The 17879-nt window shown below is 52.3% G+C and overlaps 2 protein-coding genes across 2 annotated transcripts; one reads left to right on the top strand and one right to left on the bottom strand.

The window, feature by feature from the left end:
- Positions 1-934: 934 nt before the first annotated feature.
- On the bottom strand, positions 935-3522 carry COCSUDRAFT_55832 (hypothetical protein; the record flags this gene model as incomplete). The annotated part of the gene is made up of 5 exons (XM_005646622.1): positions 935-1234; positions 1600-1768; positions 2101-2271; positions 2601-2742; positions 3240-3522. 5 exons carry the CDS (start codon positions 3520-3522, stop codon positions 935-937), a joined length of 1065 nt encoding a protein of 354 aa, XP_005646679.1.
- Positions 3523-4476: 954 nt separating this feature from the next.
- Positions 4477-16051, top strand: COCSUDRAFT_47758 (P-loop containing nucleoside triphosphate hydrolase protein; the record flags this gene model as incomplete). Its single annotated transcript, XM_005646621.1, has 18 exons — positions 4477-4591; positions 4753-4812; positions 5155-5290; positions 5593-5637; positions 6002-6187; positions 8953-9080; positions 9214-9310; positions 9684-9780; positions 10077-10271; positions 10784-10962; positions 11331-11405; positions 11730-11912; positions 12340-12548; positions 13101-13220; positions 13576-13674; positions 13986-14185; positions 14748-14885; positions 15509-16051. 18 exons carry the CDS (start codon positions 4477-4479, stop codon positions 15638-15640), a joined length of 2394 nt encoding a protein of 797 aa, XP_005646678.1. The 3' UTR covers positions 15641-16051.
- Between the last annotated feature and the right edge of the window lie 1828 nt (positions 16052-17879).

Below are 17879 nucleotides of genomic sequence, written 5' to 3'. Positions count from 1 at the left end.
AGACTTTGCTGCTTCAGGAAGAATTTTATTCCCCAGCCCAATCTAGCTAGATTCAGTAATCCGTCCTGAAACACATTTCAATTCCCCGCGACATATCAGCGCCACCGTAGGTACCTATATATGACAGATGAATTCACAAGCAAGCAGACTCTTCGCACTTCGCACTTCACACACAGCACCCACTGATCTGTCATGACAGATGATCATGACAACCCATGCAGGGCGCTCAGATGGCTTGCTACCAAATGGGTACAAAAGGTGCAAGCCGCCTGAGCGCACCTTCATAGCTATACAACCCAAGAAAAAATCAAATCCGTCTATCAAATCTCATTCTTGACTCAATACTCTCGAGACCCGAGACACAAGCAAGATGCACCTCACACATATGTAGTGCTGGCTCAAGCACTGCAGTCCGCCGACTGCATGGTCATAGAAATGAAAGGCATACATGTAAACACAACGAAATCCACAACGAGCTGAAATATGACACTCATGCAGTTTTGTGAGGCAGGAGGCCCCCCGAAAGCACTTGTGTACATTGACCAAGAGGGTCAAAACAAATAGTAGACACTTGAACAGTATCTTCCATCACCCAACGATGAGACACACCTGAAAGGGGCAACATGCACATTGACATTCGCGCGAATGCAGTGCATGTCTTAAAAGGATCAATAGCGCTTATACAGCAGCTATAAAAGAAACACCACGTGTGGGTTCTGACAAACTTAAAGAGAGCGCGAGGGAACACCTTCCCTTGCTGAACAGACTGGTCTTGAGTCAAGATTCTTGACATGCACATCTTGCACGCGAGCGGTAAAATTGATGCCCAAGGGGACACCTTCTCTTGCTGAACAGACTGGTCTTGAGTCAAGATTCTTGACATGCACATCTTGCACGCGGGCGGTAAAATTGATGTTTTCTTGGACGCTCCGAGTCACAGCCGAGTCATCGCATGCGCCAGCTGGTCGGCCTGCTTGTTCGGACTTGGGTTTGAACTGCCGCCAAAACAGGCAAGCAGCCGGTACATATTCGCGGCGGCCAGGACGGCCCAGGCGCGCTCGGTTATCTCCCCCAGGTCGAAAACCCTGCCAAGGGGTTTGGGGGAAGCGGAGGGAATGCCGTTACGGACCGCGTAGAACTGCAGCTGCGTGCCGGCTACCGCGAAGCAGACGAGATAGGGCACGCCGTCAGAGACATGCGCCGGTGCCTTGGCCGCCAGGTCAGCTGCGGCTTCCTGCTCACCGAAACAAGCTTCCTTTGAGCTTCTGCCAGAACAGTGTACAGCAGAAAGCAAATAAGAGGGAGCACTGAAGCCCTGTACATTGGGGTCAGAGACTTGTACATGTCTTGCTCAAGATGGCACAAAAACAGCTTCCACATCATACTGAAAGTGCACAGGCCACCAAATAGACACATCATTTGGGACCCAACTAATTCCGTCAGGTCATTCAAGCGTCAACAAAATTACTGCAGTGCACTCAGAAGCAACTCAGAAGTGAATAATTGTTTCAGGTCTTTCTGGCCAAACCTTCAGTTGCCGCAAAAAAGCTGTGTAAGAAGGAGATATTCACACCAGAATTCTACAGAGCGGGTGAATACCTTGAGTGTGTGCTCGCAGCCGCGCTCCTCCCACAGGGACAGCAGCGCCGGTCCGCAGCCGCCGAGCAGCTGCCCGTCGGGCAGGTTCTCTCCAACCTGGAGCTGCCCACCGTGGCCGCCCCATTTGCGCCGCACTGTTATGCCCAGGCTGCGCTCGGCCTCCACCAGACTGTTGCCAAAACACAATGCAAAATTTCAGGTAACATACATACTCTTGAAATTCAAGCTTTGAGGTCCCAAAGATCGATTCAACGCTGCAGGCAGGTGTTGAGCACATCTCAGAGAAAGTGGTCAGTAACTCCAAGCACCAAACTCTTGGAAAATCCTCGAATGCCTCAGTATGTGTCTGTGACCCCACAGGCAGCAGATTCACCGTAACATTAATCTCATCACATCAATGTCCCCCTTCTCAAACCAATGAGCCTGCAACACAAGGCATTGAGATCCCTTCCACGCCAGATAGTTTCCTGCCTTGAAGGTTGAATCCGACTTGCTACGCACCGGTCGATGCCCTGCAGGGTGTTGATCAGGATCTGGTTGACTGCGTCGGCTGTGAGGGCCTCTCCCCCCACGTTAGGCTGCCACTCGATCGAGTGACTCAGCAACCGCGCCAGCTGGCCGGCCGCGCCGTTGTCCGCGACAAAGCCGGCCGTCACTGAGGGATCCTCGTTCCTGCACATGCTCACAGCTAGTTGGCTTTGAAAGTGACGTGTATGGTGAAAGCGCTGCAAAAAATGAGGCTTTGTTACTAATGTAGGTCTCCCTTTGTGCTCTCTGGCATGGTTCAACACACCAAGTCCCCCAACAACATATAAGGCTCTCCTTTGTGCTGTACACTGGCAGTTCCTACAGCCCTCAAGTGAGGCTGCACAATTTTCCACCCAAATCTGCACCTTAGAGGCCTTGCAGCCTTGCTCCTCTGGTGTGTTGCAGACATGACAAGTGAGATTATGGGATGAAGTCTAGCTGCTTGCCTGAGTTGATTGAGCAGGTCGTGCGACAGCGGCAGCTTGCTGTTTGCGCCTAGGGGGCCGAAAAGAAACTCCTCCAGCCTGTTCAGGCTCGGCAGCTGCTTCAGTGGCGGCTGCGCAATAGCTGCCGCGCGCTGGACAGATGTATCCTTAATCTGCTGTGCTGCTGCACCTGTTTGCACAAAAAGATTGTTCAGTGATGTTTTCTTTGTTGCGGGGCTCAAGCAACCGATTTTGCAGCCACCACATCTGATCCTCAAAAGTAAGGTTTGCTTGTGATCAGAGATCCAGGAAGTAGCGATCACTGATGGCACACTAGGCTTTTAATCATGGGAGCAGGACATGCTGCAATCGCAGCCAAAATCAGACATTCATGCAGCCTCTGTTCTCAAGCGCGGCAGGATCTCTGCTGATCCACAGAGTGAACAATGCCTAGGGATGCCACAAGGGAAGAGGATGGCCATGAAGTACACATGTGCTCCTTCGGGCTCATCTTGCCGCCATTTCTGGCGGCAATGCATGAGAGAAATTGGCTGATTGGTTTAGCTTCTCAGGCTACCATGACTGTGTCAGCACCCCACTGCCAGGCACACAAGTGCCTGGTAGCACAGCTAGGGTTGCCGCCTCAAGGCACAAGGATAGCAAGGCGGCAGAGAAGTGTGCCCCCACCCGAACGCTGGTTGGGGCTGTTGAAGAATTTCAAAATGAAGGGGTCGCTTGGGGTGCCCTCTCGGCCTGTGATGGAGCGCAGCTGGGACAGCCTCATCTTGCGGTGCTCTGTATTGAGGCTGACAAGGTCGCAGGTGTTCATCTGCATTGGCAGCCCAATCGATCCCTCTGTGCTGCCTTGGAGGAGGTGTGCGACCTCCCTGAGGTCCACCCAGCCATCGGAGACGTGGTACAGCGGGTCTGCTGCCCCATCCTGTCTCTTGAAGCAGACTTCCTCCAACATTGGAATCACCTGCAACAGTGATTTGGCAAGTGATGAGGACTGGCATGCCATTGCTGCAGCAAATCGCGCGATTTTTGGCTGCATGTCTCCCCCCGATGGCTCAGGGGATAGGGATGCCTGAAAGGCAACATGTCCGCAGCTCATAACCAACATGTGGGTGCGATCGAGTCGAGTCACTTCGCCTAAGCCCAATGACAGGGCACCACGATGGGGCGCGAAAAGTAAGATTATGATGAGATTTGGTGCTGAAAAGCATGCATTGGCACTGTTGATGCAAACGGAGATCGACGAACTCACAATGGCGAAATCCGGGTTCTGCCCCACAGCCTGAGCGAAGGACGGAGGACAACACATTGTGCAACAACGATGACACAGTCGTACAAGCGGCCGTGTTATCACCGCAAAGAAGTGTACGACGATCACTGATGGGGAATGTGCCGCGGGCTGTTGGAGCATGAACTCGCGAAATCTGGAACTTCAGAAGCATCGCCGTACAACGGAGTTACATGAGTCCATACCTTGGACCGTAACGGCTGCGGTGTCCTCCCAAGTCACCCCTCCAAGGCCAATTCACAAACAGTGCACTTCTTGCTCATCGAAAGTGATCTTGAGGATTTACTGCCTGATTCTTGAAGAACTCCTGCGACAAAGGCTGCATCTTGACACACTATGGTATGCTCCTAGTGGGGGTTTGTCAGACCATGTTTGAAGGATCGGGTGCCTGCATGCTGGGGGTTCCCATCTTTTGTGGCATGGAGTGTAAAAATAATGTTTTTCGCAGGGCACAAGAATTTACGTGGGTGGTCTTGACACCCGGATAACAGAGCGGGATTTGGAGGATGAGGTTCGTTCCCCAATTATCTACTTTCCCAGACTTTATTGGGGTACACGTATCCCCTGTGAAGACATTTGCAACTGAGCTGCACGCTTTGGTTTTGCATTGCTTCCTGGAGTATGGTGGTGTGCTATGGCTGCTCCTTCACTGCTGAAGCTTTGCTGATCTTATGGCAGTTCATCCGCTTCGGCACGCTGAGGAGCGTGTGGGTTGCCAGAAAGCCTCCTGGATTCGGTACGTCACCTGTAGAACTCCGGCAACGGCCACAAACTCTAATCTCAACATTTCTTGTTCTGATCCTTCATTTTCCCGTTTTGATTTGCCTGAAAAGATCTACATTGCTCGCATTGCGTAGCAGAAACGAGTTACTTGATAGGGACTTGTGCCTGATGCAGCCTTCATCGAGTACGAGGATGTGCGCGATGCTGAGGATGCTGTCCGCAAGCTGGATGGAGGTGAGTGGTTCAGACTCCTTTCCAGAACCAGCGTTGGTTTTCTGAGAATCGCGAGGCGCCAGGGTTCTCCCATTGCTGGCGCAAACTAATCATGGCACTATGTTGGGGCCAAGAACCACCAGCCTGCAGAGCATGTCTGCTGCAGATCCATGCACCTGTATGATCCCCTGAAGTAGTTTATAGTGAAAAATGTCTTCTTAAATTGCAATCTTACAGTCCTGCCAGAGATCAGGGCAGATGCAAGGCAGACGGTACACAGCAAGCATACTAAAAGTGTAAAGAGGAGGAACACACACGAAGTAGACAGAAATTCTGACTAATATGTTGGCCTGTAAACTGCAGGTCCGCAGGGCTGGCGCGTGGAATTTTCCCGTAAGGACCGCGGTCCGGGCGGCGGCCGCGGCGGAGGCCGTGACGACTTCCGCGGAGGCGGCGGCGGTGGCGGCGGCGGTGGCGGCGGCATGCGCAGCGAAATGAAGTGCGCATCCGATACGGCAACCTTTTCCCCTATCAGAGCTTGCGTGGCTTACCCCTGCAAATCCTGCACATGCCTGCAACATAGTTGAAACTGCACTGATCAAAGTTGACGGCGTCTGACACTGCTTTGTGAGGGGTCGTTTGCAACATGGCTTGTGGTCGTTTCCCCAATATCGGAGGGTGAATTTTACCGGTGCTTTTTTGTTTGGGCCAGCAGTCTTGGCTTAAAATGTCGCTTCCAGAAAGTCAAATGCAGTCAGGAGGACAGGTGTCCTGAGTGAGGCCCTTTGCCCATGCGTCCAGGTGCTACGAGTGCGGTGAGATGGGCCACTTCGCGCGCGACTGCCGGTGCGCGCGCTCCCTCCTTTCACTGCACATCTGCTGCTGCTGCGCATATCATGTCTGTTTTACAGTGCTGGCGCATCTTTTCAGCACGCCTGGGTGCTTCATGGTACACGAGCACAACGGGAATAGTACTTTTGTCGCCGCCTGCTGCAGTGTTGCACCAATATACAGAAGATAAATTATCAGCAGACTGGGAGTGGTTGCTTTGGGAACTGCAGATTAACTGCGTCCTTGGCTGCGTCAATTGCCAGCTCGTGCACAGCCGATGCGTCATAGCACCTAGCAACATTGCAGGGTCAACTATTTTCGGGCGCATTCTTGCAATTGTAGACACAGCATGTGATTCTCTTGCTTCTACTTCCCGTAGGGCCCGCGGCGGTGGCGGCGGTGGTGGAGGCGGCGGTGACCGTTATGGTGACCGGGACGGCGGCCGCCGCGGCCGCAGCCGCTCGCCGGTTCGCCGCGCCGCTAGCCGCTCCCCCGTGCGCCGCCGATCGCCGTCGTACGACGCGCGGCCGCGCCGCAGCCCCTCCTACGAGCCGCGCGCCCGGAGGTGACTAATTGCGCGCTGACTAATGGCTGATAACCAATCTGCGCTGAGTCATGTGCTGACTGGGCACTGGCTGAGCAGCTTAAGAGTGGTGTGGGCTGTGTGCCAAAGGCAAGCTCGAAGGTCTCTTGAAATAGTGTCGGGTGACTCCAGGCCAGCCTCTCAACATATTAACGATAGCCGTATCAACAGTCTGGAGCAGTCACACTATGTTGTTGTAGGCAGTGGGACACTAGCATGCCCGCAATGCTGGTCCAGCTTGCAGCTCAGGATAATATTGCTTGGCACCCTTCTGCACATTAGTAGGAACTTGAAGTGTGCTGTGCTGTATCTTGGTCTTTGGTCGATTGCAAGTTGCATTTTGCCTGTGGAAGAGCGCCGGACACTGCTGCCACGGTTCTGACAGAAGATTGTGCACCTGTGCAGCGGAACTCCCCCGCGCCGCAGCGTCTCACCCCGCCGCGTCTCACCCCGCCGCAGCCCGTCTCCTTGAAGATCAGCCACGAGCGGACAATATCAGCTGCCTGCGTAGTAGGCGTCAGCAGAACAGCTGTGCCTGACTGGCGGCAGCGCATGGGCTGGGCTCAATGCAACTGAAAGGGAGGAGTAGGATGCTGTGAGGAGGGGGCCGTAACCTCACCAGTGTTTGCACGTCTGCTCTGCACTCCTCTCCATTGCACTGCTCTGCCCTGCTCTCCGCATGAACTTCAAGAGCGTGACACAGGTATACTTTTATTGCCTTGCTGGCGCCACCGGGTGAAGTGGGTGTTTCAAGCAAGAAGGTGTTGTCGGCTTCCAGTCACATGCTGTACATAGGGGTGCTCGTTGCAATACTGTGGGTGCAATGTAAGAGAAGTTGGTGGATTGCTTCCTGACACAACTTGGACATCTATTTCAGAACCAGATTTTGAGTGTTTAACAGATTGAGGTGGGACGCACTGTGTATGTGTGTGCAAAGCGCAAGTGCAAATAAGTTACTCACGGAGCCATTCGTGTGGGGCTCTCACAGGGGTCATTGGGAGGCTGTTACTACTGAGTGCTCACCTCTCCAGTGTTTCCCGGTGTCACAAGTGCTTCTCTGCCCTCCTATCAGTCTGCTTTCGGCCACTTGGGCGCTTCTAAAGGGCACCTGCTAACATATGAGTCACCTCTTCAGCGTTGGCTGCGGTGTTCAGTGTAGCGAGGATCTGCATCGAGGTCTGCCATCCGTCCATGGCAGGTGAGGGCTCATCCAAATATCTGGATCACTATAAATCAGTGATATTCACTGGATGTGTGGTTGCAAAGTGCCTGGCTCAAAGTTGGAATATGGAAGCAGCGGGTGTTGTAGGATGTGGCTGGCATGCAACATGTGCACACTTGGCTGAACTTTAAGCGGTTTGAACTATGCAGTTTGCCACTTGTTCCTGCGCGAAAAGGCACATGCAATTTGCCACACGTGCATGATTCCGAGGGTGATTGTGAGTGCTCACAGCATGCTGTACATGCGCTGGGCATGTGGGAGCCTCATTAAGTGACCGGCTGTACAAATGTCACGTGTGTCAGACTTTTTGCTTGAGACAAGTGAGTGCCATTCTCAAAATTCATCGTGTAATCATTCTGATTGATCTCAAGGTTGAGAATCTCAGGGACAGCTTTGTGCATGTTGGACTGCAATCCTACACGCACCATGATAGCACATGTCACACGGTGTTGTTTGTTGATGTACAAACTAAGTACAAAGCTTTGTACAGACAATCATGTTGTGCCTTGCTGAAAGATGCGTATACGTATCCTGTGCCAAACTCGCGATTATCACAAATAAGAGACAGAGATACTGCATAGTATGCAGACATGGTGTCTGACTGCAAGGCAAATATTCAATTGCCGCAGATCGCGTGCCATTGCACACTGTTGCGCTTGTTTGTCCACGTGTTTTGGGAGAAAGGTGCACAAGGAGCAGAGTTGTGATAATCTCTGTAAAATGTTTGTGACATCAGGTCACCTGTCTCTCGTTGCACACTTCATATTCATGATCATGCTGCAGCCAAATCTGGATAGCATGTCATGCAGCCGATGCCTCATCCGAGGTGGCAGCTTCGGAAAGAATGATATGCATAAGATTTGCATTTCTCAGCTAAGATCTGCAGATCTCAGAATGCCTCGGCATTTCAATGAGTGACTCAATGCATCCATTCTCGTTTCTTCGGCGTTTGTTGGCCTCTGATATCAGAACATGAGTCTCAAATACAGTCTCATATTCCATCGCAATTGTGATTTCTCATAAAGTTTAACGAATATTTTCCCCCTACAAGAAGATAATCTACATCAGAATTGTCCTCAGAGGCTTGAGCCCTGTTTAGCTTTCTTTGGACACCCGGTTGTGTGCTAGTGGCAACCTGGCAACAGGGGCGCGGAACGTGGAAGGCAGGATGGACAAGTGCCTTGCAGGTGCCTATAGTCTCACGTGTGACCATCAAACGTCACAGCTGGGTGCTCTGCGGACTTTCAGGGTCACAGATCTCAGGGCATGCCAGTCACAGCTGTCCAGACGATGGCCCTTTAGGACACAGCAATGCAGGCACCCAGCAAGAAATCCCACTACCAGAAAACATCCATGCAGCAGAGATAATGGACCTTTCCGTTTGGCGTTGAGAGCAAGCCTTGCCAGCAGCGGGTGCGCGATGTCCTCTTCAATCTTGAGAGGAGGTAGCACTTTGCACACATTGGGTTGCCTGCAAGCCCAGGGGGCGACAGAGCATTGCCGACACTGTGTTGAAACCTTGCAGGAATGGTGCAACCCATACCGGGGAGGATCTTGCTCAGAACGACTATGTCCCCATTGTGCGGGGTCCCTTGGACAACAAGTACATCCTGGGCCTCGTCCTGAAGCAGCGGAAGCATCTGGTGTTGGCAGGTGATGAACTGTCCCAATCACAGAACAGCAACAAATATGAACTGGTGCAAGATGCTCATGCACATGTCGGCGTACTGCTTGTGCTGCCCGGCGGGATTTGGCAAAGATCTGATGCTGCGCATGGTTGCTGCAGGGCTGTCCCTGATCATTTGCAGCGCATGCAATCTGACGTCCCCTATCATTAGCGGCATACTGTTTGAGATCCTCACCGGCCGACAGCCCATTTCCAGGTCTGTGCTCTTGCCTGTCGACTGCAGGAATTTTCACCCCAAATGCCCTTGCATGCAATTGAGCTGTGCGCTGAGAGTATTGGACTATGTCTGGAAGGACTGCATCTGCGCTGAGAAACGAAGGTTGCTTTCTCGCAGCAGCCCTTGTGGCTGTTTTCTGGTATGTTGTGCCTTATCAAATTGGTGAACATGCCAGGCCAAGCAGGTCTCCTGGTGCATTCAGCCGACTTCTTCAGTCCAAGTCTTGAACAATTCTCAACAAATTTTGTATCGTTAATGCTGCCTCTCAAGCGCTGCTGTTCATCAGGTGCAGAAATAGAATCATGCACAAGAGACCTTCAGCATCTACCGAAGAAGAGGGATGTTTGCGCAGGTATCCATACTTTCTGGCGGCCATGGCGACGATATACACAGTGGAGCCTCTGCTCACACGAGTCTACATCACCAATGTTTGCACTGCTGGAGAGAAGGTGCGCCAGGGGTGGCATGGGAGATATCTCAGATGTTCTGCGCAGTGGAATGCTCATTAGCAGATACGAGGAGAACAAGCTCGATTCCACCCGAGCACTGTGGGATGTGCAGGACATGCAGTTGGCTTGTCTGTGTTGGCAGTGGGACAATAATAGTCATTTGTAAGGTTGAGTTCTTTGTTTGATCACTCTTCAAGGACACACTCATTCAAGGACACACTCAAAAGCAGCCATTGACGCTGCCGGCCGGGGATTAGTACCGCGGCGCTGATTCACCGGGGGAAGCTGCCGCGCAGGTGCTGCGGCAGCTGCGCATGGAGCTGTTCCGGACGCTGCTGATGCAGCGGGTGGAGTTTTTCGATCGCCACGCAACCCCCGAGCTGACGGCGCTTCTGTCCTCCGACCTGGACTCGCTGCGATCCTTCATCTTCTCAAATGTCTCACGCGATCGGGGACTGCGCGCCATTTTCGAAGCCATCGGGTCTGTGCTGGTGAGCACCAGTTCCATTATGCTTTACCATTTCATCGCTTTGAATCTGAAAGGTTGACATGGTGATACACCGCTGCTGCAATGACTGGCTGCACTGGCAGGAGGCCTCTTGGCGCACTCCTGAGGAGAACAGGAGAATTGCCAGGAAAGCAGTCCACAGCTACATTGCTCCCTGTGTTGCTGGACATTAATGATTGATTAGCTATCAAGATTTTTCTTAGGATCATCAGATGCTGCTGAGATAAGTTGGGGTGACAGAGGAGCCCACATGTATTACCGCCTGCAAGCATGACAGAGCAACTGCTGGCATGGCGGCCTTATCAAAGCAGGCACTTTGATGGTCCGATCGCAATGTGGTCATGACTGGCTGAAATTGTGCAGGTCCAAACACTCAGTGGTCAATGTGTCAATGCTCAGCTGAGCCCGATACGATGCCACCAAGACAAAGATCGCTCCTGCGCCAAACCAAGTCATTGGCTCTAGGTGTTACAAAAGTAATTTACTCTGCTGCAGGTGCTGTTTGTGCTGAGCTGGCGGCTGGGGCCTGTGCTGGCGTTAGTAATCATCGCGACAGCTGGCGTGGTGGCGGGCTACAAAAAGCAGACCAAGGCGGTGGAGGCCGCAGCAGGGAACGCCCTCTCGCGCATGGTCGGCGTTGCTGATCAGGCCTTCAGGGGGATCACAACTGTCAGGTGAGGGGTTTGGATTTTCACGGGTATTCTTTCAGGCTCTAGGATGGGATGAGGGTTTAGGGTTCACCACAGTGCGGAGAGGCCACCCCTTTCCAGTTTCTGTGGGTTGTTGAGTTTAGATGTGGGCTTAAGGGCTTGATCCTCTCGCACCTATGAATATGCTCTGAGAGATCTTGACTGCGCCAAGAATAGATCTGGCAGACACTTTACTGTAGGCCCTGGCACCAAGTCCTAATTTATCATGATGTCAGCAGGATGTTGGTTGACAAGCTCTGCCCATAAATTACATATATGTACAACTGCAATGTGTTCTATGTATGTTGCATAAGTGCAGAGTCTGATGAAAATTTCAATCTGGCTGTGTGCAGGTCATTTGCTGGGGAGGGGCTCGAGAGGGAGCGTTTTGGAGAACACGCGATGGCGTCCTACCACGCCGGAGTGGGGTTCGCGCATGCCAAGGCAAATCTGGAGAGCCTCAACAGGCGCGCCGTTTTTCTCACCAGTGACACCATCTCTTGCATTGCTTTTGCATGTGTGGTGTGCCTCTAACTGGGGGCTGCACCATTCAAGACAAATCCACAATTTGCCCACTTTTCAGTGATTTGGAGAGAAGCTCGTCACATGCCATGTGCGCTGCAAGTGAGTCTGACATGCCTAATACCATGGTTTGTGGTGCAATTGGCCCTGACTTCCACACCAACAGGACTTCCCCAAATGCAGGGCTGACTAAGTGTATATGAATGTAGATACGGCTTGCTGATGCGCAGGGCTGCGATTCACGGTTCGCTGGTGGCGTTGTACGGTCTTGGGGGCTACCTGGTGAGCCGGGGGCTGATGCCTCTGCGCGTGCTGCTGTCGGCAATCGGCTTCACCTTCTCGCTCGTATTTGCCACCCAGGGCTGCGTACAAACCTTCTCCGACGCGCAGCGCGCGCTCGTGTCCCTTGCCAGGTCAGCATTCCTAGTCCCGCATGACCTAGAATGTCGCCAATTTCATCTAGGATGTCTGGCGCATACTGTAGGTGTCGCCACAGCGTTGGAGATTAGGGAATCTGCTGCTTTCCTTTCATGGGCAGAGACGGGTAGCGCTCGGCAGCGAGCAATGCCATCAGAAAGATTCTAATCCGATGTCCCCTTCACATGACTAGTAGCATTCAGGGACAACAGCCATTTTCATGCTTAGTTCAGTGTCGCTCTCTAAACGCACTAAGCTGAAACATGGCAGGGGATATGAATCAGTCATCCTTATCAGCGTCTTGCATTGCGACTGCAGTGTACTTCTAATCCGTCACTGCGATGACATCTTCAAGCATTTCAGCTCTTTCCTAAGGCAACGTGAAAAGCAGATATCTATAGAGTGTATCTACTTGTGCGGCAGGATACGAGGGAAGCTGGCAGAGGAGGAGCCGGATCCCACGATGGCCGCGGCGCTGCCACCTGGCGTCTGGTGGGCTGCCCACAGCCTGCCGGGCCGGGCAGAGCCCTACGGGCCGCACGCGGGGGATGCCGCCGTAGACGCGGCGCGCCGGGGGGACCTGCAGCTACGGGACGTGGACTTCTCGTACCCGCTACGGCCCGAGGCCCCAGGTGGAATATCTCATTTTTTGTGCGGATGACAGATCTCGAATTTGTGGACTCGATCATGCTTTATGCATTGGGCAAGCAGAATCTCAGAGCCAAAAAATGGTGAGCCCCAGCATAGCAGCGGCGTTACAGTGTCATGTTGTGCAATGTCATGCTGCACATGACCTGTTGTCTCTGGAAGGCTGCTGTGGTGTCATCAGCTGTCCAGATTCTGCAATTCCGTCGAAGGACGATGTGGTTGATCTAGTCATCCCCAGTTGGACCACACAGTGCATAATGTCCATTTCATCGAGGGTAGGTCAATCAATTGCATCGCCTCTGACGGAAGCTCGGAATCTGGAGCGCATAAATGGCTTTGTGTCAAGGCACACTGTGTTTGCATGGAATGTGGTTCTACTTCCAAGCTCCATGTAGAAGTTCCACCTCCTTCTTCTAGCAGTCTTGCAGTGCAGTACTCAGTGGAAGTCTGCTTGACTCTGTGTCTAGTATAGTTTTTCTTGCTTATGATCTGAATTGCTGAGCTGGCGCTGACGTGTGCGCTGATGTCATGCGCAGTGCTGCGCGGTGTCAGCGTGACGCTGCCGCGCGGCAAAGTGACGGCGCTGGTCGGCCACTCGGGTGCGGGAAAATCCACGGTTGCTGCTTTGATCTCGCGCTTCTACACGCCAACCTCAGGTGATGCCGCAAGCTGCTCTTGCTGTACTGGACTGCCTCCTTGATGTGTACGCATAAATATGATTAAGGTGCAATAGGCAGGAGGGAGGAAGGGGTCATTGCAAAGGGCTGCCTTGTGGACAATAGTGCAGCCCTTTGGATTAAAGTGCAACGGAGGCTTAGGAGGAATTTATTAATTGGCAGTGCTAGGAGTGCAGGCCTTATTGAAATGGGTGCAGCTTGAGAAGAGTCCGATCTTCTCAAACCATAATCTACAAGCTAATATTGGGTGGCATTCATCGGAGATGCTTGTTGTCGATGTCCATGTTCCTGAAACCCTGGTCAAGAAATTGGGCTGACAATGTGATTGTGGCAGGTGATGTGCTGCTGGGAGGGCAGAATGCTGAGAGTTTCAGCCGCGGCGAGTGGGCCAAGGCAGTGGCTCTTGTCTCACAGGAGCCCGTGCTTTTTGCAGGTGCGCATACCTCTGGGTTTCTGTTCTTACTTTCTTGTCACTTCCCGCTTGCACACAGTGCTTGTCATCGTGGCCAAGGCATAGTCATTCTTCAAGAGGGATGCAGGTATTCAATGCCAGGGAAAGCTCAGTCTGCAGGAATGTTGCACCAAAGGTTTACCTCATGCTGCCTTCAACGGAGCATGGGCACAAAACAGCACTGCAAGGCATAGCATCTTTTGCATTGTACAGGAGTAGCCAGTAATATTTTGCAGGATAAGAGTTGTTTCTCATGATCTCCTCCACAAAATTGTACCGTATGTTTATCACAGGCACGATAGCGGACAACATAGCGTACGCGTCATACGGATCCTGCTCGCGGGCCGAGGTCGAAGAGGCGGCTCAGGCGGCCAATGCGGCGGAGTTTATAGCGCAACTCCCCCAGGGGTATGACACGCTGGTGGGGGACCGGGGGGCGCTGTTATCTGGTGGCCAGCGCCAGCGCATCGCCATCGCGCGCGCTTTATTGAAGGCGCGCGGCATTCCCTCTCGCTTGCCTTAGTCATCGCTGACTAATGTGTTTTGCTGAGTATGTAAACGCCGGGGACCTCTTTCAATAAACAAAGAAGGCTAGAGAATTTAATAACAAAAATCACGGGAGGTTGTGAGAGCGCATCGCATCGTTTGCTGCTCAAGGCGCGTGTCATTCCCTCTTAATATTTTAGTCATCGCTGACCAGTCATGCGCAAACATTGTCAGTACACCTCAGCACCCAGGACAATTGCCATATAGCGTTTAGCTCTTGACTTGGTGAAGCCTGCCAGGCCAAGCAGGCCTCCTGGAAGTACTAAACAGTTGATGCATCCAATGGAGATGCAGATATCTTCAGGCCAAATCTCCAGCAATATGCGACAAATTTTGTTCTGTGGTTTGCCAGAGTGTTTCTGACTTGCAGAATGCCACATGCACCTTGATGAGGTTAGACTTCACTCTCAGCCCGCTCTTCCCAACCAAAACAAAGGGTGCGGGATAAAGGGTGCACGGTCCAGAATGTATGTTTTCTTTTAATTGATCTTTGAAAGACACGGGCGCAGGATTCGCCCATCCTGATCCTGGACGAGGCAACGAGTGCGCTGGACACTGTGAGTGAGCGGCAGGTTCAGGCCGCCATCGATCGCCTCATGGCTGGCCGCACCGTGTTAGTCATCGCGCACCGCCTCTCCACCATCCAGGTAAGACTTCAAATTTGAATGCCCATGTGGATGCTCATGTCCTTGAAGGATTTTTTGGCCTTCAGCAGCAGTACTAGAACAAAGAAGCAATGGCTTCTATTGTGCGTGTCTGACCGTGCTGGTTAAGAGCGCCTGTCCACTATCTTGGTATGAAAGCCAAATGTTTGATGCTCGTACAGTCGTTCTTTGCCTCTAGCAGCAATCTCAGAGGAAGAAGGAAGGCCCGCTGCCAAACTTAGGATTGGCAAGCCTTATGCTAGCTTTCTAAAAACGGGCGCCAGGTCGCATCAATGGGCAGATCACCACTTGCGTCCAGAGAAGTGTCACTGCTTAGCTGCGTCTCTGGCACACTTGCTCTTTTCAAGGGCAGCGCAAATGTGCTGCGACGCGTTGCTCAAGAACGGGCTGTGTACATCACGATTGTGGGATAGCTGTACTTCGGACGGCTTATTTTTGGGATACATCATATCTCTTAGGGCAAGGTGAATTAGCAGGAACAGCAGAAGCACAGTGTTAGACATGAGCATCTCGAGAGGATTACCAGCATCTTCCAGAGCCAGAGTGTCATGGATTTTGTTATTAGTAATCAGGAAATTATGTGAAAGGCTGTGTCCCATCTTCAGGCTGCGGAGCAGATAGTGGTGCTGGACGGAGGGCGCGTTGCAGAGACAGGTACCCACACACAGCTGACTCAGCGCGGGGGTCTTTACGCCAAGCTGGTCTCCACTCAGTCATTATCGCTCAGCAATGTTTAGGAGCTTTTATGTGCGTGCCATCAGTTGGTATTTGTGCGATACATTGCGCCAATGGGTTTGCTGCTGCTCCGCCGATCCTTTTTAGAATGATGCTGTGAAGAGCTTTACAAGCACTACCAGTAGCACTGGCTGCTTGTGCGCTCCAGTGTTGTCGGCCAATTAGTGCAATATGATGCAGTTCATTGGACTCAAGTAGTCACTCGGTTCATAATTGTGTTCCGATTGCACAGACACTCGCTCATAAAATGAGTTGGGGGAAGGTACAGATACTGAGCATCAGGTTCACAATTGATTGGGTCTGCCTGTATCTGGCAAGCCCAACAAGTGGTAGGGTTTTGGCAGCCTCTACATGCAGCTTTTCTGCAGATGCACCTTGCCGTTTGCAGTAAGCGTTTGTAAAATATTGATAATAATGACAAAAAATGAGCAAAAAGCATGGTTTGAAGGTCTTGATCAAACCAATGGCTAAATTGCTAGGTCGCTTGCTGGGTTACCCTTCTTAGAGAAGGGCAATGGCCAACCATAATAAGCAAATGCCACAATCACTGCAATTACCAAGTATACAGCGATTGCTATCACGAAGATAAGGATTGTGGTCTTCGTGTTATCGTCAAACATTCTTTTATCCAACAAAATTTCGGACCCAAAATCCACCAGCTTGCTGCGGAGAATTTTCTTTCCGTCCGTGTCCACATCTAGCCCTTCGCATGCATGTCCGTTTTTGTCGCTGACGTTCTGCTCACCACCCATCCGGGAAAATTCGAATTCTCCCTTTGAATTTTCTAAAGGCTTGTACCATTTCATGGCGCTCTCCCTGGCCGTGCTACTGTATCGGCAGAGTGTAGGTTGAGTAGGATCAAAGGCATTGCTGCATCGATATTGGAGCTCGTCATACACTGCAACATGGCTTCGCTGGAAAACAGCAGGGCTGTACAGGGTCATGTCGTGACCAAACACGTTCCTGATATGATTGCTGTCCAACTCCCCAAGGTACTTCATGTTGACCTGGGGGTCATTCTGCTGTCCAGCAACTATGGCCAAGTAGACCTGGGGTATTAAGGACTGCCGGGGGTTTGCATAGGTCACAAAAGTGAGATCATCAGGGCGCAAAGCCATGTGGTCAGAGCACACACATCCAGGCAGGGGCCCCGAAGACTTGGAGGCAATGCACGGGCTCCCGGGCGCGTGAAGGATCTGCATATAATATGAGGGAGCGCCTGGCCGAGGCGCTGGTACCCTCCAAAGGTTGTGTGTCAATTTCAGAAGTGCATCTTCCAGGCTGGCTTTGCTTGCTGCCTCCGGGTCGGAATCGTCAGGAGGAAGAGGCCCTGCCGTGCAGAGCACTCTGTTGGTATTGGTAGTATACTTGGTGATTGCGTCTGCGCCCTGCAACTGCTCCACCACCAAGAAGCACCCTTTCGAATCTAGGTCCACCCCCTTCCCGTTTTCTATGGTGCCATCAATGCTGTTTGTTCTGGTGCAACACAAAAGGGCCTTGGTATGTCTCGCTGAGGTTGCGACCACTCGCAACCCGGGAAACGCAACGCAAGGTGGCCACATCTAGTGGCGCCAGCGGTGCAACGCAACTGTCCACAGCTTGATGTGGAGGGGGTTCGATGGCCACCCCCGGCCCACGAGGGGTGGCCATCGAACCCCATGCCACTGGGGTCCCCGACTGGGTAACTTAGAAGCACTTGCCCTTCACCTTATTCATGGACAGCAGAGGTGCCATTGAACCATTTGAACTACTGGACTTGCATGCCACTCCTCCATCCTTGCACTGTAGGACACCACAGTTTGGAGGTGGGGTCTTGAATCCTCCAGTGACAAGCCCGGCGAGGACAAAAGCGACAGTGAACATTAAGAATGATGCCACCAGCGTGCCTAAGCCCCAGGCTATCCATTTGTTTGCGCCGGCCACTCTCGCTGCCTTTGTTGAGGGGTACAACCAGGGCACCACCACAACAATGGCCACTGCTGCGACTGAGCCGAGAAACGCCATCCCATTGAAAAAGACAAAGGCCACGAAAGTAATGTACAAGCATGACTCCCAGTAGGGCTGGTTGCCCCCCGGCGGGGTGACATATGCCACAAAAGCGACGTCGGCCACGAGCACTGCCACAATGGCAATGACATTAACTATTAGCTTCTCCTGCTCGTTAAGCCCAGACCCCTGCGCACCATACCATGCAGCATCTTGAGAACCTGACGAGCCGGCTTTGATGTGCATGCCGAGGCA

This window comes from Coccomyxa subellipsoidea, assembly GCF_000258705.1.
Source record: "Coccomyxa subellipsoidea C-169, whole genome shotgun sequence".
Classification (NCBI taxonomy): domain Eukaryota; kingdom Viridiplantae; phylum Chlorophyta; class Trebouxiophyceae; family Coccomyxaceae; genus Coccomyxa; species Coccomyxa subellipsoidea.
Note: the sequence above shows the minus strand (reverse complement) of the source record. Positions and strands in the feature narration are given on the sequence as shown.